We start from the raw sequence: 24828 nt of genomic DNA, 5'->3' as shown, positions 1-24828 counted from the left end.
TAAGGACATTCCACTGAATGACATTTTTATGACACACTCAACTATGATATTTGTATGGCATACTATACTATAACATTTTTAAGACATACTATGACATTTCTTATGACATACTATACTATGACATTTTTAAGACATACTATACTATGACATTTTTTTAATAAAATTGTTATGGCATATTATACTATTTGACATTTTTATGGCATACTATATTATGACATACATTTTATAACATTTTTAATGACATTTTTATGACATACTACGCTATGACAATTTTTATGACATACATTTTTATATCAGTTTTATGGCAAATTTTATGATACTATGAAATTGTGTACTATTTTACGACATTTTTAAGACATTTTTAAGACATTTTTATGGTATACTATACAGTATGACATACATTTTTATAACATTTCTGACATTTTTATGACAAACTATACTATGACAATTTCTAGCACATACGTTTTTATATAATTGTTATGACTTTTTATGACATACATTATTTCATGGCCATTTTATGACATACTACACCATGGCATTCTTTGACATTTTATGACATGCTATGTTATGATATTTTTATGACATTTTTCATGACATACTATACTATGACATTTTTATGATATTTTTATGTTATACTATACTATGACTTTTTTCTTTGACGTACTATACCCATGACATTTGTATTGCATATGGTTGGAGAAGGAGGAAGTAGATCAAGTTGCTGAAAGGTTTCTATTGGCTATTCTACACTTTTTTCCACTTTGAAATCTGTCCACAGCCTCAGTTCTGCTTGATGGTAGAAATGACTGACTGAGTAGAATAGTCACACATAACTACTGTATGTTATATTGTATGCCAATTGTAAAAGCGTTACAGTTCAACTGTAGAAGTTTCTCACTCACTGCTTTATAGTCAAATTATAGTTAATTTATAGTCATATAACCATCCAGTCTTAATATAAAATTAAGACTGTCATGTTAAAAGGTTTATTACACTAATGGCCACATAAACCCATATTACACTGTCAGTTCATCTCCCACCAGAAGAGGGCAGCAATACCTTACAAACAGGTCCAGTCTGTCCACACATTTCATCATGATTCCTCAGAGCACACACTGGTGATCCCATATGGCAAAATGCAGACTACAATAAATATTAATAATGACCTAACCTTTAATTGACCATCTAAGTTCAGGTCTGAGACCAGGCATATGTAATAAATAGATAAATAAATATATAATTACAACGCAAATGAACAGACTTTCAAAAAGTATTATTAAACAAATTGTTCTTTATAAATATAGGCAATATTTTTCCAGTTACTATTTTAATGTACACTTTAGACCTCAGTCAAAATGTGATTTAACTGAAGGTATACTAAGAATACGTTTTTCAGTTGGAACATAATACATTCCCCAAGCATGTATAATTTGTGAAAGCCGTTGCTTCAGTGTATTTTCTTTATTTTGTATTCACTTCCTTTTACAAAATGTACTGCTGCAATGTTTTCTTGTCAATGGGTTGCATGTGTTCTCTGGGCCAAAACACCTGAAATCAATACAGAGACACATCACAGCTGTATATCAGTGAAACACACAGTTTACCCAACACAGATACTGCACTTGGAGTAATGATGAAAACTGTTTAAAGAAAATCCATATTGCTCCCAGTGCATGTGATGTTCTTGTGTTGATATGTATGCAGATCATGTTTTCCCTCCCTCCCTCATTCGCTCACCTTTTCACCTTGTTCTCTCTCTTCCGTCCCTTCTTTCTTTTCTTTCCTGCCTTCCCCATCCTTTTTTTTTCTATCTCTGTCCTCTGACCTTTTAAAATCCATTTCTACAATCACTTTTACACTCCCAACCTGCTACTTTCCCTCTCTTTTTCTACGCTCACGCATCAACTGTCTCCAGTTTGAGATTCGGCAGCTGAGGGCCCATCTGGCCCAGCAGGACCTGGACCTTGCGGCAGAACGTGAAGCAGCCATGCAGATCCATCATGTATGGGGCAAACAGGGCAGGAGTTTTCAGGTTGTAGAAGGCATGACTCCTGGGGAGTCTGACGATGAGGGCGGCCAGAGAAACCCCAGGGAGCCTCACGCCACTGCAGGTACAGTAAAGTCTCTAGTTAGATGCTGAAAACACTGAATGTAAAGTGATTAGGTTTTGTAAACTGTGAAATCAAGCATACAGTAAATAATATACAGTTGTCAACTGTAAAAAATGTAAAACAGAAAACTAACATTTTTAATCTATAATCCCTTCTGATACAAATTTTGGCACCAAAATGTCCTGCAATGAGGTTAATGCAGTGCGTTAGAATTAAAAACACTATTTCACAAACTGAAAATGAATGCATCGAAGTCAAAAGCCAGTGGCATTAAAGATATTGCTAATTTGAATACACACCATACCAGGTGCAGTGTTTGCTTGAGAAAGCAGCATGACAAGCCAGGAGAGAGGTGCAGCATAAAGTATGTACATAATTATGTGGAACAAAAAGTCTCTAACAGTGTAACATCAGGTGAACTGGATGCCAGAGCAGTGTACATTTAATCTGGAGCAGTAGCCCTGGAGCATCTTCGAGGCCAGGCTCTTAGCCCCTCCGCGCTTGCCCACAACACCCATCTGACCGCAGGCGCTCCGGGATCAATATGAGGGCAAAAAAGCTTTTAGGATCTGGTGAATCCTGGAGAAAACAAGCATGTTCTCTGACACTACGTCAGCGTGCACAGGCTTCTGTCATGCCCCAACTATCTCTCTTACCGCCCCCCCCCTCGTCGTGGCGAGGCCGACCTAGACCACTATTTCAGGTACAGAGTGCTCTGTGCATTGGGCCTTGTTCAGGGAGAGTGGGCTCCTGTCAACATCTGTTCCCCTTCACCTGCAAACCACAATAGGGCACCGGGAGGCTCCACGGCGGCCACAATATTACCCCAAGGGCATAGTGGGAAATCTGGCTCTCAGAAACAAGTGGGGCTTTTTACAGAAACATGGTCACTGGGATGAGCACTTAGGCCACAGGGCTCAAGTCAAGTCAGGTCAACTCAAATCAAGCCGAGCTTATTTGTATTGCTCAACATTGCTCGCACGGTCTCAATGGGGTTCTCTCACACTCACCTGCATGGTGCCATCAAACTATCATGAACTCTTATCAAGGCAGTGGCCTTCATAACAATAAATGTCTCAGGAGATTGTGGGTTTTGCCACCTTAAAGTATCAAACCATGTAGATTTTAAGAACATCCAGTGACAATCAGCGTAAATCAATGAACCAGTGGAGTTTCCTCTTAGATACTGAGAGAGGATTGTAGCCAAGCTATTGGCTCTGTGGGGCTTTACTACAGCAGTGCTTTGAGCTAAATGCTAACATACTCACAATGAGAATGGTAACATGGTGATCTTAAGAAGGTGCAATGATTACCATGTTCATCATCAGCGTGTTGGCATGCCAACATTTGCTAATTAGCACCAAAGACAAACTGAGGCTGATGGGAATGTCATTCATTTTGTAAGTCAAACCAAACAGATGATGGCACTAGATGAAAAGTCAGGGGATCACCGAAGTTATTAAAATTAATCTTAAGAGAGACATGAAAGTCTGTACCAAATTTGATAGCAATCCATCCGATAGTTGTTGAGACATTTCACTCAAAACAGAAAATGTCAGCCTGCTGATGGCCGAAGAGGAAAATTCGGGGATGACCAAAGTCAGCAGGCTTCATCCTCTGACTATGAATGTCTGCACAGACAGACAGACTGCCATTGCCAGTGCTAAGAGCCATACTGTTGGGGCGCCCTGGTAGCTCACTGGGTAGAGCGTGTACCATTAAGGCAGAGTCCTTACCGTAGAGGCCTTGGTTTGAGTCCGGCCCAGGGACCTTAGCTGCATGTCATCCCCTCTCTCTCCCCTGCCTTTCCTGACTCTTTCACTATCAAATAAAGCAGAAATTTCCAAAAAACAATCTTAAAAAAAGAGCCTATGGTGCTAATATGTCTGAAAAGCCCATATGGTAGATATATATAAATCTCCCAAACTGTTAAATAATCTTCCTCTCACACCGCTTCACCTGTGGTGTAGATACTTAACCCAACAAAAATTATAGTTCAGATTTGAACTAAAAGGACCTCAGCATGTCACCTCTCTTTTTCCACAGACAGATGACAGCCTGGTAACTTGACTGTCACAGAAGAAAGGCAGAGCCTTTTACGTATGCTGGACAGCCCATTCTTTTTTTCTTAAGACTCATGTGTTATTAATTGTGGAGTGATTGTCTCAGTCTTGTTTTAGTGCGTGGAATGCTTCCTCTCCAGGGGTGGCTCAGGGATTAATATTTTAGACTGAAAAATAAATGAAATTACCCATCAGAGTCTGCAGCATGTCCCAGGGGACAGGGGCTAGCACTCAGGGTACTCTGGGTTCGCACTCAGCCAGCGGACAGTGAGCTCAAGACCAATCAAGCGAACAGAGGAGCATAGCAGATCACAGCCTTTCACCACGCACACTGAGGCCTGCTAGACTGGAGGGATCTGTGCCTGAACAAAGAGCTCCCACTCTCTCTCGTTTTCCCCCCATTCCTCTCAACCCTGAAACCAACCCCACCCTGTCCCTGTCCCAGTTTATTTCTGGTGCACTAGGGTGCAGCTAATGCACAGCGTAGCAGTGCGTGATCCTGACCACTTGACAATAAAGTACCTGTGGCCTGAGGCAGAAGTCATCTCTGTCAATATTATGTTGTAAACATAAGAGATATTCTCCATTTGCACTAGTTTGGGTGGTTAACACTGACATGGACCTACACACAAAAAGGAATGAAATCCAATTACAGTCACTGCCACACAGAGTATTAGCAGTATGAGTCAGTCACACTATATTTGTCATTTCCTATATTATATACTTGCAATTTATGGTCCGTTCTGTATTAATATTATATATAATAATATGTATGTCAGTCCAAACAATATTTGATGCATTTTTTTGTATTCATTTATGTATAATCCAAAATTTCAACAACCAGACATTACTATCCAAACTGTGACAACAATTAAGTAATAGCAATAACAGTGACAACATGCATATTACGCATATTATGCATATTTTAGGACAGACAGGAGCAAACACAACAACAGGACTTTAACTGTGTAGACGTATCAGTCTCGTGTCATGGAGTGGTAGTGTAGAAGAAAAGAAAGAATCGGATGTATGTATGGAGATGTATGACGGTATTGTAGGAGGAAGGCTCACATGTTTTCCAAGGATTTGGTATTTTCTGATTGCAGATGCAGCGAGATTCGCCAAATTTGAATAAGTCTGTTAACAAGTTTACCAATGATTTGTGCACAAAGTGTTGAGTAGTAGTTAGCAATCAGATTATGGACAAAAAGAAAAGGAACTAAAGAGTTTGAGATGTATAAAATAATATCATCTGCATACATGCTTTTGTATGGTGGGGAAATCATCACATTCACAAATTTGTTATTCACAAATATTAAAAATGTCAGTTCCTTTTATTTATTCATCTATCTTTTTATTTTTGAACTCAGATCCAGTTGTGCGTGATGACATGAACAACTACATCAGCCAATACTACAGTGAAGCAAGCAGTGGTAACTGATTATGAACATTGACTCCATGTACATGTAAATTAAATTAAAGCAGTGACTCAAAAATCTTTTTGAATGGTTATACTGTAGGGTTGATAAGCCACATGTCATAGGACAAAACTTCATCAATTAACACCTTGACACATAGAATCCTTGGAGAGCTGGAAATTTCCATAATATTTAAATGTAAATTCAAAGCTTACCTTATTTATCCTGGCATTTGTCAGACAAAAATATAAATTCTATACTTATGATGGCCTTTGTATAATGTTTTTCAACACTCAAAAATTCACATTTATAGCCAAAATGAGGACATTTGTAACTGAGTAAATATCTCAGGCCTTACCACAGACCGCAGTATAATTCATTCACAGGTTTTAAAGTTGACAGGAAGTATAATGTTATGCACCTGTTGTGTTTGAAGTAAAGGGCTAATTAGTTTTATCTGTGTTGTCCGACTTTCTCTGAATGTTTACAATGTCTTTCAAGATGCTGGAGCTTCTGGCTTGGGTGCCCGGCTCATCACCACGGCAGCCATCGACGTTCACCTCCCCACCAATCCAAATCCCATTCAGTCAAACCCGATGCTCGCAATGGAGCGGGTGGGCAGCGCCGTAAGTGATGCCTCAACCAGCATATCACGGTCCAGTGGCAGCCTGACGGCCCGACCCCACAGCCTGAGTAGCCACACCCCGGGTTCATCTATGACAGACTGCAGCAGCAGCACAGCTCAGGACCTCAGCCTGAGCTACAACGCCCATCGCTGCTGTCCTCCTCCCTTCTCAGGCCAGGACCCCTGCAGGGACCCCAGCATGGTGGTGCAGGAGCTACTCTGCTCCCTCTCTGAGGACTCCTGCCTTGCTCAAAAGGGCCTGGTAGTGGACCCTGTCAACCTTAAGCTTCCCAGCCCTACTGGCTCAGAAAAGGCCAGCCCTGAGCTGGACAACAGAATAAACATCTTCAACCGCAGGAACCAAGAGGAGAGACGAGGCCGAGGAAGGGGCTGTGTACTGTTGCAGACCAAGCCGCTGATCCACCTGCAGAGCAGCAGCACTGAGCAGTCCCTGGAGGAGAAGTACCGGCTCCTGGGACCAGCTGACACACCTCTGGGGCGCATGCCTGATACATAAGCTGCATTTACACAGAAACAGAAGTCTTTGCTCTTCTTTTACTGCCACCCTGTTTGGCATATATCTGAACGAGAGGCACAAAAGATTTTAAAATTAGATTTTTCTGTCGCTGTGTAAATCCAATCTTAGCCAATCCAGAGCAAGCTTGAGCCTTAGCTTCTAGCTAACACTGATGCTCCTTAACTTGACGTGTTCATAAGTCAATAGTAGAAATGACAATAAGAACTCTTAGGCCCTTTGCCATACTGTCCAACTTCCCCCTGTTCCTCCTTGATGGATTTTTGAAATCAGAAATTCCCTGATATAGCACAACAAAGACTATAACATCCCGGTAAGGGGGAGTCTTAATGTGTTCTTGGACACATTCTTCATCAGGAATTCTCACTTTGAATAGGTCCTAAATGCACTGAACTTTACATGAATTAAAACCAGCAAGGGGCCATTCAAGCCTATACTGAACAACAACTTTAATTCTGAACCGTGTTGCAAACCAAGACACTGTTCTCTGTTCTTGGAATTTCAAGCAGTTAAAAGGAGTTTTTTCTATTGCATTTTTCTTATTTTGTTTCTTTTCATTTGTATGATCAACTTTAAACATCAGTCATGCTGTTCTTTGTTCAAACAGCCACAGGGTACATAAGACTGGCTTAACTATACAAACAGCCAATTATTATTATTTTTTTTACCTTTGCCTTTCTGTCACCTATTTGTTTGATTTGAAACCATCATCAGAATTTATTGAATAGTATTTTTGTTTTACTTAACATTAGTAGGGTATATATGTGTGGATGAAATGAAAAGGTAAGTGACTAGATTCTTCACATGAAACTAGAATGGAGTGCTTGTAGCATGAACCTTTAAAAGACATGTGCCCTAAATGGCAAGCAAATTCTTTGCACTTTAATGTTTACAGACACTTTTGTAAACTTGATATGGAGGAAGTTATTGCCAAATGCAGGTGTTGTCATTTGAATGAAAATAGCAAAAATAAAAGTTAGTATTTCCTTAACTCCTTTTATTTTACTGACTCTTAATACATCGTTAAGTGATTTGAAGCTGTATCAAATATACTGCAGCACGATAAAACCACTGAGTGGACTCTAATCAAATGCATCCTTCTTGCAGGCTCCTTGTTACACACTGCACTGTACAACATTATTTAATTAGCATCATCTCCTTATGTGCATATGATTTTGAAAAATCTAAATTATTTAAGGTTATTAACATTGGAAGACCTGTCACAACAACTGCTAATTAATCAAGTCATTGCAAGTGTGTCGTGAGAATTATCAACTCTCTTAATTACCCTCTCATATAATTAATTCACAAGATAAACTGCTGCATTTTGTTGCTTGTCAAGTGTTTACAAGTAAGCTATCCAGAGAATGTTTTAATTGTTAATAACTATTACGGCTACAATTAAGCTATCAACACAAGTGTTTTAAGTTTTGAGAACTAAGTAGGCCTAGTTCATTTGCAGATCTGGGTATGTGGATCGTTTGTAAAGGTGCTACATTCGATATTCAGAACATTAATATGGCAGCAAACAACTATTTGCTGTGTAAAGATATGGAGGAGTAATGTCTACCTGAGCAGAGAATGAAGTCACTCTCCCTCTGTGTGTGTTGTAATCAACACTTCTTTGTGCTTTGTTTAGGCTACCCGGGCCTTTTAATGCATGTTAGTGCATGTGAGCGTGCCCCACATGTTAGCTGCCAGCTTAGCTGTTGCCGTGTTGAGAGCCATGGGGACCCAATAGATATGCTCTTAATTTCATACAGAGAACCATTAATTCATTTGTAAGTGACACATTAAATATGGGGGACCAAGGAGACTATTAGAAATACTGTTTTTGCGCACAGAAAAATATTATCAGTACTAGTTTACAAGTATTCTGTCTGCAGCTCTTTTTGGAGACACAAAACTGAAGATTCATTCCCCTGAGTAATTGATTTGAATCCTCGACACAGAATTCAAATATCACTGACCATAAGACTTACTCTATAGACTATAGACTTGTGATTGTAAACAATTCATCAAGCTACCATTTAATAATGGTTAGTGCATGCAGGCCTATCTCCACAGTACTGTGTCAGTGCTAAAGAAAGGTCTCGCTCCACACATCATTCTGGTACAAGGGAAAAAAATAAAATACTCGGGCTTGTTTGTATTTCTTTAACCAATCACAATCGTCTCGGGCTGTGCTAAGCACAGGATGCAGCAATGGTGTCCTTGCAAAATAAATAGTGCAGATAGCATAAGGGGAGGAGAATGCCCGCTGAAATAGGCGGTCAATGGCAGGCTTATACATACCCACAGTCTACATACAGTAAGTCAGACTAGTGCAGCCCAAAAACTGCATCTTAATCCCAAAATAATTACTGTGCAAACTGAATCATAGATATATTACATCTAAAGGCACCTATTTTAAACGTGACACAATAATTCAAGTACATTTGAAGCAGCGTTGTTATGTGGAAGGTATATTTGTCACTAACAGGGAGTTATTGTTTTATATTTAAATCTGGGTTTAACCAATGATCCCTTCTCAAATCTTGAGTCATCGCTGAAACAGAGAGTAGATTAGAAAGAATATAAAATAAAAAGTAATTTTCTGTTCCACTGAATAAAGATACTTTAAATAATACAGAAACATATTTGCTGTTTCAAGCTTTCCATTTTGCTTAAAATCATCATCAGGGAAATGTAGAGCTGTTAGGAAACAGCAAATAACTACCAGGTTGATGATGTGACACTGGTGTTAAAATCCACCCAATCCTTAAAATCAAATTTGTTGAAAAAAAAGGTTCCCAAACAAAACCTGTTTTTTTTTTTATTTTTATTGCAGCAGCAGGCAACTGTTTCTTTAATGAGCCAACATGTAAGTTAATAACCTAGCCCTGTAACCATCTATCTGTAGACTCATCACATCAATCTAGTTTACAAAAACAACAATGCCTATCGCATGCCATGAAACAAGTAAATAAATAATGATCTGCTTGGCTCTCGACATACACAAAGGAATCCTGTTCAATATGGGTGCCAAATCCTGGCTCAGACTCTGTCTGTCACAGCTGCCTCGGTATTAATGTCTCAAGGTGCTGTGCCTCTAATCTGAACCCCGTCCAGCTCAACCAGCCATGTAAAGGAAGCGATAACTCGTACAGTTCAACTTCCAGCTCACTGCCCATTGATGAAGCTACATTATTTGTACACTAATAACTGCTAATAACTGTAAACAAAACTTGATGCTGAATGCTTTTCCACTACTACTGAAGGCCAAATGAAAGGTGTGCCTAAATGATTATTATGAACCCAATTTGTCAATAACTATCGTACTAGGTCAATCTGACTTAAGTGTTCAATTTTGACAGGCAGAGACATTGAGTAGACCTTTAAGAGACATGCTAAGAAGTAAATTGCTTTTGGGACCTCTCCGACGAATCAAGAGGTACAGTCCCTGTCACATTCACAGGAAGCTAAGTGAATTAACAGTGACCATTAGACACTTAATAATTAAAATGTTTTAATAATGGCACAGAGGGAGTCACTTTAACTGCATTAACATTAAATGATCATTGTTGATTCACATCTACAGATTCTTAGGCACAGTAGGATAATTACCCCCTTCCTTCCTTATGTAGAAATATGTGAATGCTTCATAAAATAACACTGTAATAACCTAACAGTGGTACTTCAGGTGTGAAAAGCTGATATAAATTATTTCAATACAATTGAAATTAGAAAAAAATATTTTAACTCACTGAGCGCATAAATCTACTGAATCTCAAAATTAAAGCTTAATGTTTATAGGCTGACTCTTTTTTAAAAAGTCATGGTATAGTATGTCATCAAAAAGGCAGAAAATGTCAAGTAAAGTATGTCATGAAGATGGCATTAGAAAGTCATTAAAAAAGTCAGAGTGTGGAATGTCGAAAAAAGTCATAGTATAACATGTTGATAAAAGTCATAGTATAGTATGTAGAAAAAAGTCATTGTATGTTTTCAAAAAAAAGAAATAAAGTATGTTGAAAACAATCGTAGTATAATATGTTATCGTAGAGTATGTCAAAAAAGTCATAGTATAGTGTGTCGAAAAAAGTCATAAAGTCATAAGATATGTCAAAAAGTCACAGTATAGTATGTTGAAAAAAGGTATAAAAAAGTCATGCTACTTTATTTATGGAATTTTTCGACATGCTATACTATGACAAAAAATGTCAACATAATATACTATAACTTTTTATCATGAAATTTTTTGACATGCTATACTATGACTTTTTTCATGAAATTCTTTGACAAACTATACTATGAATTTTTTTAAATAAAATTTTTCGACATACTATATGACGACTTATTTTCATGAAATGTTTCGACATATCGAAAAACTTCATGAACTTTTTAGTCATACTATACTAGGACTTTTTTTCATGAAATTCTTCCGACATACTATACTATGACTTTTTTTTAATGAAATTTAACAATGTGATAAACAATGACTTTTTCCATGAAATATTTCGACGTGCATAAATTAAAAGATTTCATGAACTTTTTCGTCATACTATACTATGACTTTTTTGACATGCTATACTATGATTTTTTTTCATGAAATTCTTTGACATACTATACTATGACTTTTTTTAAATAACATTTTTCGACATACTATGACTTTTTTCGACGTGCATAAATTGAAAGATTTCATGAACTTTTTCGTCATACTATACTATGACTTTTTTCATAAAATTTTTCGACATGCTATACTATGTCAACAAATTTCAACATAATATATTATGACTTTTTTTGACATACTATACTATGACTTTTTTTCATTAAATGTTTCGACATATTATACTATAACTTTTTTCATGAAATTTTTCGACATGCTATACTATTACTTTTTTTCATGAAAAGTTTTTGACATGTTATACTATGACTATATTTCATGAACTTTTTCGATATAATATACTATGATTTTTTTCATGAAATTCTTTGACATACTATACTATGAATTTTTTCAAATAACATTTTTCGACATACTATACTATGACTTTTTTCATAAAATTTTTCGACGTGCATAAATTGAAAGATTTCATGATCTTTTTCGTCATACTATGACTTATTTTTCATGAAAATTTTTCGACATGCTACTTTTTTTCATGAAATTTTTCGACATACTATGTCAAAAAATTTCAACATAATATATTATGACTTTTTTTGACATACTATACTCTGACTTTTTTTCATGAACTTTTTTTGACATACTATACTATGACTTTTTTTTTTGACATAGTATAGCATGTCTAAAAATTTCATGAAAAAAAGTAGCATGTCGAAAGATTTTCATGAAAAATAAGTCATAGTATGACGAAAAAGATCATGAAATCTTTCAATTTATGCACATCGAAAAATTTAATGAAAAAAGTCATAGTATAGTATGTCGAAAAATGTTATTTGAAAAAATTCATAGTATAGTATGTCAAAGAATTTCATGAAAAAAAATCATAGTATATTATATCGAAAAAGTTCATGAAATTTAGTCATAGTATAACATGTCAAAAACTTTTCATGAAAAAAAGTAATAGTATAGCATGTCGAAAAATTTCATGAAAAAAGTTATAGTATAATATGTCGAAACATTTAATGAAAAAATGTCATAGTATAACATGTTCAAAAAATTTCATGAAAAAACAATCATAGTATAGCATGATCACAATATCGCTATATTAACTTAAAAAGGGATGTCAGTATTGTTTCTGCTGCTCCCAGGTGGCCAAAGAACAGTTATTGCAGGTTTAATGTTTTAATCCCACTACCTTTCTGTGGAACGACTTTTAGCTGTCAAACTCCAGCAGTGCGTTTTTAGTTAGTTGGTATTTGTCCCAAGTACAACTCAACAGCACTAATCAGGCAATGCCAACCATGTTAGCTGACTCTTACTGAAAGGTACTGAAAACTGGAAATACTGCTGCAAACTTAATTAATTATCAATTTATACTTCTGGTTCCTTGTCAACATAAAAACCCATTACACCTCCTCACCGTGAAAAGATTTACCATCAAACCACAGTCTGTCAGTTGGAAGATGGATGTCTCAGGGTCTTTGTTAATGGCAACACTTGTGTGACTGGCTGTCACTTAGTACAGTGACGATGAGTTTATATATATGATATATGATATATCATATATATAAACAACAACCAGGTACCTTACCATTAAAATGAGCTGGTATTAATATCCAGCACTTGACGTTTTCAATTGCCTGTCCAAGAGGCATTTACTGATTCAACCCCTAAGTGGTTTTGTTTATGAATGTGATTTCTTTTCAAGTGTGTGGAAGAGATTTTTGAACGCTGACATATGGCACAGAACAGCTGGGTATATGTTGAAAAAGGTCAATCTCATTGAGAACAAACAGATATGGGAAGTATGACTGCATTACTGTTGCGGTCTGACAGATTCAGAACACGTCTCACACAGGACACTATTTCAAGAGGCTCTGAAGCAGGAGAAAAATACAAATAAATTATACATCGTTCTTTAAAAAGCTTCTCAGGTTCTCGTTTTGAAACATATTTCTTAAGTGCACAGGATCTAGAGGTTCACTTGGTGGAAGAAATCCACTCAGGAGGTTGTTGTCATGGCTACGGAAGATTTTTTTTTTTTTTTCTCGCATTAACATAAAACAGTTTTCTTCTGGTACCCTCCCCTCAGATGCTTGTTATGCTACCTGGAATAAAAAGTGGGTCAATCTGGAACTGGAAACAAGACCCACTGAGTGACCAAGCTCTAGCACTTCAGTCCTCTTGAGATACAATATTAATTATTAAATCTGTTTTTAGTGACTGTAAATCACATTTTTAATTGCTAATAAATTGAACACTAGCAAACTATGAACGGGAATAAAGCTAGAAACTAATTCTTGAGTATGATTTGCCAGTTCTCTGGCTTTTATTAAGTTTTTTCAAAGGAAAAGTAAAAAAAATAAATAAATAAATACTAATTAATTTCTCTTGTTGCTCCTGAATATGTTAGACGTATACGCTAAGTTGGTCATGTGATAAACATGAGGACACAAAAGAGATAGTCCTCTGGGAGATGGGACACTACATCACTCTGTGCTCCAAAGAACTGAATAAAATAATCTACAGAACATCAAAATTAATTCAGCAGTCCAACGTGTAAGTATGTTATGCATGACTTAATACATGCAGGGTAAATTAGCTAACATTTTTGAGTAAAAAGCCCAACCCTTCAGGGAAATGGTTGCCACTGATTCAACATTTTCTTAAGTCGTATTAAAAGCCACGAACATATTCATATTCAATGTCTTGCTTCTGCAACAAATGCATAAACATCCTGCCCAAACATTTACAGTAACAACATGTAAATGCAGTGAGTCAGTCGAAATGAATGATTTAAACACCTACAAACTCATTTCTATTCCAAATGTGAACAAATACTTCCTGTTTTTCTCTCCCACGGACATGGCTTGTTTATTGTTCCAAACATAAACTTTTTGAATTAAATACGAATTTTGAGTTTGGTCTTGTGAAAAGCTTTTGCTCTTCATTCATAGTGGAATATACTATATAAAATAGGTGGATTATAACACACAATTTACTGTCAGTTTGTGTGATTTGACTTACATTACTGTTTTTCATTCGAGCCAGATGCTGAACTGCTCCTGAGATGCCAACTGCAATGTAGCGCTCCTGCATTTCAATAAACAGACAAGTAGACGTATTAATAGAAAATAATTACTTCAACATTAACATTTTAATTTAACATTTTCAAATATGCGAGTGTATAATGTAACTATTTTAAGCGAATAAAAATATAATCCTCGTTGTTTAGCATCCATTCCCAGAGATGTTTCACAACAAAAGTGGCTGTTTGACAACCTAAAGCTGCAGTAGGTAGAAAAGGAGCAAATATGATTAAAAAAAGCTATTTTTATTAAACGGTCACTATGTCCTGACAGTAGTGCATGAGACAGGTAATCTGTAAAAAAAAATCATGTGTCCTCCAGTGCTCCTAATGGCACCGGAGGAAAATAACCAATCAGAGCCGAGCTGGAGCCGAGCTGGAGCCTTGCCGTCTGTAACTGTCAATCACTCGCAAACTCCGATCAAACGGTCAAACTAGGCAGCGCTGATCAAATATGAATCAATATTCTGTTATTGTAATGTCTATTTCTCGCCTCAAATGTTTTCAGAAACATCTTGTAGTGTACGGTTTAGCTGTAAAATGAGAAAGTTTGTGACCCGGCAGCCATGTTGAGATCTGTTGAGGAAATTCCAAGCCCCGCCCACCAGCCGGAGCACAGCCAATAGGAACGCTCTCTCTCTGAATTTACCTGTGATTTGCCAAAGTCAAAGATTTTTTAAAGCCTGAAACAGAGCCATGAGGAGGTGCAGAAGTCTAGTTATCTCTAAGAGTACTTGAATTACATTATGCTGAAAGATTATTATGGCATTTTTGCCCAACAATGCCAAAAACTTTCTGCCTACTGAAGCTTTAAATCACTTGTTGGTGATTTCTGCACCACTGGTGTGGTTTTCTTCCAACTGAGTAGAGGTTGACGAGCTGGTAAAGCGCCTTTTTTTCCATTTCCCCAATACTTTATTTGTCTTAAAATCCTTGATAGCCTTTATAAGTTGCCAACTGGTTTTGGCACAAGTCATCAGTCTCTGGTATCTGGCCACCGGGGCAGACACTGACATCATCACGTCTTCAACTTAGTCTGACTTGTTAGCCTCGGCTAAATCACAATCACTGTCCCGGCCAGAGCTCAGGGTGTCTGCCAGCGCATGCTGGGGCCCTGCAACATTTCCATCTGGCCTCTGGGGAGTCGCACATCAATTGCTCTCAGCTAAATGCACTCACATATGAATATTTCAGCACAATTTAATGTTTCAGCTACAGCCCCAAAGGAGCAGAGCATCAATTTGTGAACACAGTTCTCCTGGAGTTAAAAGCCAGGCCGGATAATACAGTATGAAAGGCGCTGTCAATCTAAGACGGCCTTTTTTTCACTTGAGAGACAGAAAAAAAAGCACGCCCCTTTGCCTTCAGTATCCAGCTGCATACAAACAGCTTTTCAAAGTTTCCTCTGGAAAGTAGACGACTGACGCAGCAGCAGGCAGCTTTTGGTTCACCAGAGTCACCGGTCGATTTGCCAAGCTCGGTCAGTTTTCCCTGAGCTCTTGTTGCCTGCCATTTGGTCTCCACATGCTCACACACACACAGCTGGTGGAGGGAGTGGGTCAGGGAGTCGTGCACCTGCTGTCCTGTTAATAAAATACCCCAAAGTGATGCTGAAACCTCTTCCTTCACACAGCAAAGCTTCCCTCAGGTGTGAGAACATGAGTGCTTTACAAAACAGGCAGATTGTGACACAACTGAATGAATCAGCTGGTCAGTAAGCAGAACACTACGGAGCACATGGCACAAGAATAAAGCCTGGACTGTTTGTGTATACTACATTAAATTACCCAGCAACACTTAGGGTTGTGTTGTACAGCCAAGAATGCATGCAATGCTTTGTCTAAAGCTGCAACTAATGATTACTTTTATTATCAAATTATTCGTTATTATTATTAATCTGCTGATGATCCCAATTAATCACTTATTGGTTTGGTCTATAAAAGGTCATGAAAAATGCCAATCGCAATTTCATGAGGCCAAAAGTATCATGAAATTGCTTGTTTTCTACAACAACAAAAAAAGAGATATTTAAATATAAAACAAAGAAAGGCAACACATCCTCACATTTGAGAAGCTGGAACCAGAGAACAATTATTTTTAAATGATAAATCTATTATCAAAATAGTTGCAGATTAATTTTTTCATCAGTCGACTAATCTCAAAATCAACAAAAAGTTCCACATCTAATTCAGGGAATCAAAAACCATAAGAATAAAGCTTTAAATAATTCAATTAAATAATTAATGCATTGCTCATGAAAAGAGACTATATAATTTTTTTTGTTTTCACATGTTAAAATGGCAAGGATGATTGTGTAAAATAGAAGCTGCATCAAACAACTCTTGCATTAGATTGCATTATATTGTAAGGTTTTCCTGTTGTTTTGTCCACCCCTGAGTTTTTGCCTCAAACCATTTAAAATTCAAAGAAATTTGAAGAGTCACAGCAATATCTACAGTAAACTGTAAATGCAACTGAATGACTAACAAATATGAATCTATTAATAGTATAACATGGTGCTAAAACTGGATTATTGATATTTTTTTCTTTCTCTGTTTGGTTTCAATGGACAAATTATTTACAGTCAGTGTGTTCAGAGGCATCACACACCGGGTGATAGCGTTGTTTTGACTGGTCCAAACACAAATGCTTCTTTCCTCATTTAAGTGACACAGTCTTTTGTTAAAGCGGCTGATAAGCAACAGGACCGCCGCTCTGTGCTGATGAGAGCAGCTGATAATAAAATACAAGATGTGCATTTGTAAAATAAAACAGGCGGCTGACAGTTACACTGATAAGGTAATAATGGCATAGATTCTTCAGCCTAACAATGCAGAACTGCCCTGAGGCACCAATCAAAAATTAATACTAATTATCATGTGAATACTGCATTAACTCTGAAGAATTATGAATTATAAATCTGCAACATGGTTCCCCTCTCAGACCGGCCTCGCTTGCATGAGGATGTGATTTTTTTTTTTTCCTCTCTCTGAGCCATTTTTGAGGACTCCGTCACAAAATAAATAACTATGTATGCAGACATACCGTATGTCATATGGTATGTCTGCAACAACATACTGTTGTGATAAATAAAAACAAAGTATTGTGAAATATTCTGTAATTATGTATTAAAAGTAATACTCTACCTTTTTGTCTTTAAAGTCATCACAAAATGATTTAAGGAGATCTGTTTACACATTTTTAATATCTTATAACCTGAGTGCTTATATTAATTTCACTTTTGGCTGACTCTGGACATAAGAGTGGTCTCAAAGCACTTAAAGCTAACTCACTATTGGTTCTGGTAAATGATTTATAGCTTTAAAAGGGCCACTAACTACATTTCAAGGAGGTTCAAATCTGAGTGTAAGAAAAAAGAAGTCCAAATCAACTTATTCAAATGTGTTCAAATTAAAGTAATTAAACAGTATTATAAAAACACATCAATTCATGCAGAAAGTATGCAAATCTCACACCCTCAAACACAAGTGTAAGAAGAAATTGATTAAGCAAACATGAAAAACAAAATACCTGCAGCCTTCCGTTTATCAGCTCATATAGCAGCTTGAAGTTGTCACCGCTCTTCAGGTCTCGTCCTGAATAAACACAAAGACATAAAAATCAGCCGAGGCGAGGTTTGAGTTTTGAGACCACATGTAGCAATACTGTGTGTCCTCGAGCTGTTGCTGCTTCAGGTACAAATATACACCAAACTGCACATACTACACAGCGTGCTTTTTGAAACCAAAAATGAACAAATCAACAACTGCGCTGAACACACTTCTCAGCCTGCTGCATATGGGTTCCATGTGTTCTCAACTATGATATGATGGACATGATAACAACAACAACAACAACAAGTAGTTGGCTCAAGATTGAAAATAAATATGAAATTAATTATTTGTAGCATATCCAAGATGGCACATGCTTTTCATTAAGAAGGCAAGAAAGAAAGCAAGAAAGAAAGAAAGAAAGAAAGAAGAAAGAAGAGAAAGAAAGAAAGCAAGAAAGAAGGCAAGAAAGAAAGAAAGAAAGAAAAAAAGAAAAAAAGAAATAAAGAAGAAAGAAGAGAAAGAAAGAAAGAAAGAAACAAAGAAAAAAAGGAAGAAAGAAGAAAGAGAAAGAAAGAAAGCAAGAAAGAAGGCAAGAAAGAAAGAAAGAAAGAAAGAAAAAAGAAAGAAAGAAGAAAGAAGAGAAAGAAAGAAAGAAAGAAACAAAGAAAAAAAGGAAGAAAGAAGAAAGAAGAGAAAGAAAAAAAGCAAGAAACAAAGAAAACAGAAAAGAAAGAAAGAAAAGCCATCAAATTTTTAAAAATGGAACTGAAAGTTTTGCCTTATTGTACCTCAAGACACCACTTTAGCGCTGGTGAGCTCAGGTGTGTCTCTCCTGCTGGAGCCTTCGGGGAAGCCCCACATGAGAAGGTGCGGAAACTGTAAATAAATAAATAGATAAATAAATACACAGTACCCTGTAGTGTGGCTTTTGTTATCTTAATTAGACAACGACTAGGCAATGATGGTCAATAAAAGCATTTATATAATTAAAGGAATGGGTTCTTTAATTGAAAGCAAGTCTGCTTATCTGATGGAGTCATTTATGTGATGATCAGACTGAGGATCACTCTCTCTTGGTTTCTTTCGAATTCTTTAATCTTGGGCTACAACAAATAATGTCGATCAGCGTTTCCCAAAGCCAAATGACGTCCTCAAATGTCTTGTCAAAGATATTCAGTTTACTGTCAGAGAAGAGTAAAGAAATAAAAAAAATATTCACATTTAAGAAGCTGGCATCGGAGAATTTTGATTTATTTTTCTTTAAAAAAATACTCAAACCAATTAATCGATTATCAAAATAGCTGTCTATTAATTGAATAGTTGATGACTAATTGATTGATCGATTAATTCTTGCGGCTCTATTTAATCCATGAATTTGTTCATCCACAAGTCATTTTCCAAATAGTGTACTAGTTTCAGAAATTATCTTAATTAGGGACATAAATTAGCTGGAATTGAAATATCTGTACAAATGACAAAACAAATTCCACGGCACATATGGTAAAGCTATAAAATTTAAAAACCAAATAAGGTTCAGAGAACAGTCTGTTCTCAATAAATTTGTTTTTACAAAAAAAAAAGTATTCAGTGTTCAAAGCAACACTTCATCCTTTTATTATTTTCAAAAAATAAAGATGCTCCAACGGACATAAACAAATTGGCAGGACTTCAACTGAATCAAGCTCGGGGGAGAAGGAAGGAATTGGCATAGTAGATTACTTATAGGTCTGACAATAAAGGCAACGTGCCATAGAACCCTAAAACATTCAAGAGACAACGAGTCGCTGTGAAAAGTTCAGTAATGCAGCCCAGGAGAGCCCCCGAACCGCCCCCCCCTGAATTCCAAACAAGAACATTTTGCTCTTGCCAAAGTTTAAGTGGATGATTTCAGTCACACATATATATTTCATGAGGTTAATGGGCCCCATCAAATTGTGATTAGAGATTCTTCAGGGAGGCTTTTATGCTAGAGTGACAGCTAAGATTGCTGGGCTTGATCTAGCAGTCATTAACAGGTCACAAACAATAATGCTGCCTGGGACATTTCCTGTCACTGTATATTGAATACATATGAAACGCTAATAAACTTAACCCTTGATCTGCAGCATTAGCAAAACTATGAGTGCACCTAATAATTTAGTCTACATTCAATATTTGATTCTACTGTGCAGGCTATGCATTGTGGGAAATGCTATATACAATACAGCAGGCATAAATAAATCACAGCATCACGATCAGAACTTTGCCAAAAGGTTTGAATGATTAAGTGCACCACACTTAATGCATGCTTTTACAAAAATTAATCAGGCATGATATATCATTATGATGAGTTACCATAAAGTTGGTTTCTAAATTATCCTAGAGGGGAAAAAGTAGCAAAGACAGAGATGCAAGTTTGCTACAAAGAACCTTGAGCAAATAGTTGGATGGTGTTAAAGTGGTATCAGTTCGGTTGGTGTGCCTTTCATTAGTCCTCTTTACGTTTTCATTGTTTACGCCACTTACTGCATCACAACAAAAGGCTTACCAGCAGATGTGGTCCTGACAAAAGCATCTTGGGATTTGACCTCAGTGATGTCTGAAATAGTAGCCACATCCAGCTCTGTACACACTCTTGGGAGGAGAATCTGTAAAGGGAGACACAACGTGTTTAGGCGTACTGTACAGTTCAAAGCTCTCGCAGATCTTTAGTAACAGTGACAGAGACTATAAAAGGTAAAGTAATGGTTATAACGAGCTCTCTAAGGGCAGGGTGAAAAGGTTATATAAAAGCATAAAAGAGGTAATGCTCAGCCCAGTTTTAAAACAATCTGCAGCAAATTTCTTTTATATTCAACCCACTTTTACATTAAGAAATAAAAGTGGCTTGAATACGATACTACTCTCTGAAACAGCATACCTATAGCACAATTTAAAGTGACTGATGCAAGTGGGTCTGTCACATTGAATTAGCCACATGCTGCACCTTGTTCTACTACTAAACAGAGTAAAGCCTAGAAATAAAGATCAATATGAGCTGTATTAAAATACCGAAGATTTAATTTAATGCATCCTAATTCAATTGAAATACCATTAGATGTACGAGCTGACAGTTCTATTGAACAATCACAGAATACAGGATGAAGTCACTCATTAAAAAGAAAAAAAAAAAAACTTTTAGATGCATTAGAACATTGAGACATAATACTTAAAGTTGCAAAATCCAATATGCATAATATAATATCTGATTTTTTAAGCACGCCCAAACACTATGAATAACAGAATTATTCTACTGAGAGTGAGTCTGGACTCACTAAATTTGATTTTGAGCAAATGAATTTCAGTAGCCAACAACTTTCTTTTGTAAACTAATGATATAGAGCAAACTTTTTTATCATACTATATTTTGAACCGCATTATAGATTAATTTATGCTAATAATAACAAGGCAGATTTAAGCTGATGTATATGTGCCATATTTTTGAGCCAGGTTTGAGGGTTAACAGGTGAAAAAAGGTAACCCTTGACAACATTCACATTTCCACAAATTAAAAGGTCAATATCACTGTGATATTAATTGCAATGTTCAGTTTTTCAGGCCCGAAACACTGAATTCATGACATGTACTGTATATCATGAGAGAGAGAATTTTCTCACTAAAGAAATCACCTTTTTCGCCACTGACAGGTGTCAGATGTGACATTATTCAACTTTCCAATAGCAGAGGCTCCTGCACAGAAGTGCGTGAAGTTAAACTGATTTTAAGTCGCTAAAGTCAGTTTCATTTCTGTGTAATTTGGTGTGAACCAAAAACTGATTTTTATACGGCAGTGAGGCAGAGCGATATTCAATCATATACCAAATGATAACAATTTTTTTGTATGACAGCATGCACAATAAACTATAACATCTATATACTGTACTGTATCATTAAAATTAAATTAAAAACCAGCATAGAAAACCACACAAATTACCTGGTAGAAGACCTAGGTATGAATCATGTTGTGCCACTAGTATCGTGACCCTTTTGACCTTACTGATCTCCTTAACCACCTTGCTCAAAAGAAAATAAAAGCACTTCCTGCCGTTTTACAAATGACCTCAGTGGAGTTATGCCAGTTCATGCATCCAAACTGAACTCACTACCTTCCTGTCGGGTCTAAGTGTAGCTCAGGTATCACTTTTTGTTTGTGCACTTTATAGGTTGCTACATTTTTGCAATGATGGATTACTCTCCACATCAAACAGCGTCTCTGGAAAAGCCATTTTTGATGTCTTTGGAAAAAAACATACAGGAGCCTACAACAACCCACACAAACAGGAGATACAGGACGTCTTTAATAAGCATGCACCAGTTATGGCAGACAGCTGCAAGTATTCTTTGTATCCTTGTTTTCCTCCTGACAGTTTTAGGTCCTGTTAAAATACTGCAGACTTACAATTGGTACCAGCTATCAGGCATGACACAGTAGACTACTTCTACTCCCACCTTGCTGGCAGTGATGACATTCAGTGTAACAGGGTCAGTTTGTTGTGCTCTGCAACAAAAAGGGGGCTCCAGAGGAGACTGGCCTGAAGAGAACATTTTAGACATTTATAAGTGTAAAATGATAACGCAATAATAATTATACCCTCTACAATAATGGGATGTTAACTTTCATTGCTTGGGCAGTTTGCAATAACCTGCATTGAGGTCATTGGCCATGCTTCTTTCTTTCATGGCAATTAAAAATGGTTTAATGGACAATCAAGTGTCAGTAAATTCAGCCCTGTCAAAGGCCAAAAGCATTTTCTACAGCAGATCTGATGCCAGGAATACTAAACTGCACAACAACTGCACATAGTGACATGAAGATACTGTAGCCAGCTAGCAAAGCAGCTGGTTTAATAGTATAATATGTCAAAAAAAAAATAGTATAGTATTTAGAAAAAAAGGACATACGAGTCATATTGTAGTATGTGCAAAAAATGCAAAAAAAAAGGCACAGCATAGTATGTTGAAATTTCTTTTTAAAAAGTCATGGTATATTATGTCGAAAAAAGTCATATTATAGTATGTAAAAAAAAAAAAAAAGCAAAAAAGTCATAGTATAGTATGTAAAAATAAAAAGCTAATGTCATTGAATAGTATAGTATGTAAAAAATAAAAAGCTAATGTCATTGAATAGTATGTCGAAAAAAATGCAAAAAAAAGTAATATTAAGTGAAAAATGCCCTCTGGAAGTTGGGAAATCAATAAAAAAACTACCAAAATACTATGTTTTTGTTTGGCAGTAATGCAAATCTGCTAAAATACTAACCATAACCCGTTTTTACACGACATTAACCATAGTTTGAGCCTCAACTCACCTGTAAGACAGCGTTGAGGGATAAAAGCCCACTTAGTTTGACCCTAATCACACAGCCACGCTGGTAGTTAAACTAATATCACCTTATTCTTGCAGCAAAATAACCACATTAACAGAAACGTCACCGTGTCTGAGTAACATTAGTATATTTCTACTCACCATTTCCCCCAAACTTCTCCTCTTACACATGGATAAAGGCCTATATTAGTCAGGTCGGCTTGTGAGCAAACTAAAGTTGTAGTTGAGTCTCGAACCAATCAAGCCACTGATTGAAACAGGAAGAGTAGATCTGGATTGTGGCTTTCAAAATAAGAGTAATTATTTAGGGGAGGAATAATAAAAAGTCAGAGGTGTAGTATATTGGTTCAACCTGTGGTGGCAAAAGGGGGATGAGATTTGAGATTATAGTTGACATCAAAACTGGCAACTGCAGGAGAAAATGTGGAGAAGTGTTTGTTTCTATTAGCTCTACTTCAGCCTATGGATGAAGGAGGAAAAGATAGCCTACACCTACAGGAAGAAAACTGTGCAAACATTGGTATTGTGCAACTATTCAAACAGATCGAGCCTGTCAATGGGAATTGACAAACAATAATAAGATTTTTGTTAATCTAATATTGTTATTTTTTAGCTTTTGTATTGACACATTTAATTTTCAGAATAATTGTTTTTTTTTAGGCCTACTGTATATAATGTGTAATGCAGATTGAAATTGGATACCTCTTAGACATGCAAGAAGGACGTTTAGTTAAGATCTTTAGTTTTCAAGCTCATATTAGACAGATCGATCCATAGATTGAATTAAAATGTGCTTCTCTGATAAATGTAGTTCTGCTTTTCCTCCAATAGATGGCCTCGTTCTCGAGTAGATGAGCAACCTGGACGGAGCAGACGAGACTGTCCTCAGATCCTCCTGAATTTATGTGCAAAAAACAAATTACTGCAAGAAATGGTTGACTTTTTTTTATTATCATTATTTAATATATATATAAAAAAAATATCAAGGCTGTAATTTGCACTATTTTTGCAAAGACCAATGCCAGAACAATGTGACTCTGGGTCTCAAGAAACATAATTTTCCCATCATAACATGTAATGATATTGATGTTGGATCAAGATATACAGAACAGCTAAAATCCCAATTTTAATGGAAAACGATATCAAAATCCCTCACCAGAGGAGCAACATAAAAAGTTATCTTATTACCTGTGTTAATCATGTGCATGAGAGTTTAACAATCTAGACATGTAATAATTTGTATTATGGACCAAAAAATACCCTGATAATGTTTCTTTGTTTTTATAACTGTTTTGATTATGTCTTAATGTTCTTTTGCACCTTTTTTGCAATGTTCTTGAATGTTTCTGTAAAGCACTTTGAATTGCCCTGTTGCTGAAATGTGCTCTACAAATAAAGCTGCCTTGCCTTGCCTTGATAATATATTTCTTATCAATAATCAGTTATTGTGTGACCCAAGAACCTTAGTTTAACTAGACAGATTCAGATTT

General features: G+C 36.5%; 1 protein-coding gene and 1 long non-coding RNA gene across 9 annotated transcripts in view; one reads left to right on the top strand and one right to left on the bottom strand.

The window, feature by feature from the left end:
* LOC119479544 (transmembrane protein 266-like) overlaps window positions 1-7743 on the top strand; it is a 55665-nt gene extending 47922 nt beyond the window's left edge. The window contains exons 9-11 of one of the 2 annotated variants that reach the window (XM_037755288.1): window positions 1916-2111; window positions 5545-5607; window positions 6094-7743. In XM_037755288.1, coding sequence (XP_037611216.1) covers window positions 1916-2111; window positions 5545-5607; window positions 6094-6734 — 900 coding nt within the window. In that variant the 3' untranslated portion in view covers window positions 6735-7743. The remainder of the gene's footprint in view (window positions 1-1915; window positions 2112-5544; window positions 5608-6093) is intronic. The other variant, XM_037755299.1, reaches the window with a different exon arrangement.
* On the bottom strand, window positions 581-23625 carry LOC119479550. Of its 7 annotated transcripts, none has more exons than XR_005204704.1 (7): window positions 23480-23615; window positions 22412-22544; window positions 20522-20621; window positions 18783-18870; window positions 17972-18036; window positions 14380-14445; window positions 581-1548 (listed from the first exon to the last, which is right to left on the bottom strand). It is a non-coding gene; the product is annotated as an uncharacterized LOC119479550 (long non-coding RNA). The 7 variants fall into 7 exon arrangements; XR_005204700.1 differs by lacking the exon at window positions 581-1548 and adding an exon at window positions 1968-2105; XR_005204705.1 differs by lacking the exon at window positions 581-1548 and adding an exon at window positions 6597-6735.
* Between the last annotated feature and the right edge of the window lie 1203 nt (window positions 23626-24828).

This window comes from Sebastes umbrosus, chromosome 2, assembly GCF_015220745.1.
Source record: "Sebastes umbrosus isolate fSebUmb1 chromosome 2, fSebUmb1.pri, whole genome shotgun sequence".
In the NCBI taxonomy this organism is placed as follows: domain Eukaryota; kingdom Metazoa; phylum Chordata; class Actinopteri; order Perciformes; family Sebastidae; genus Sebastes; species Sebastes umbrosus.
This window is presented reverse-complemented; position numbering and strand designations above follow the sequence as displayed.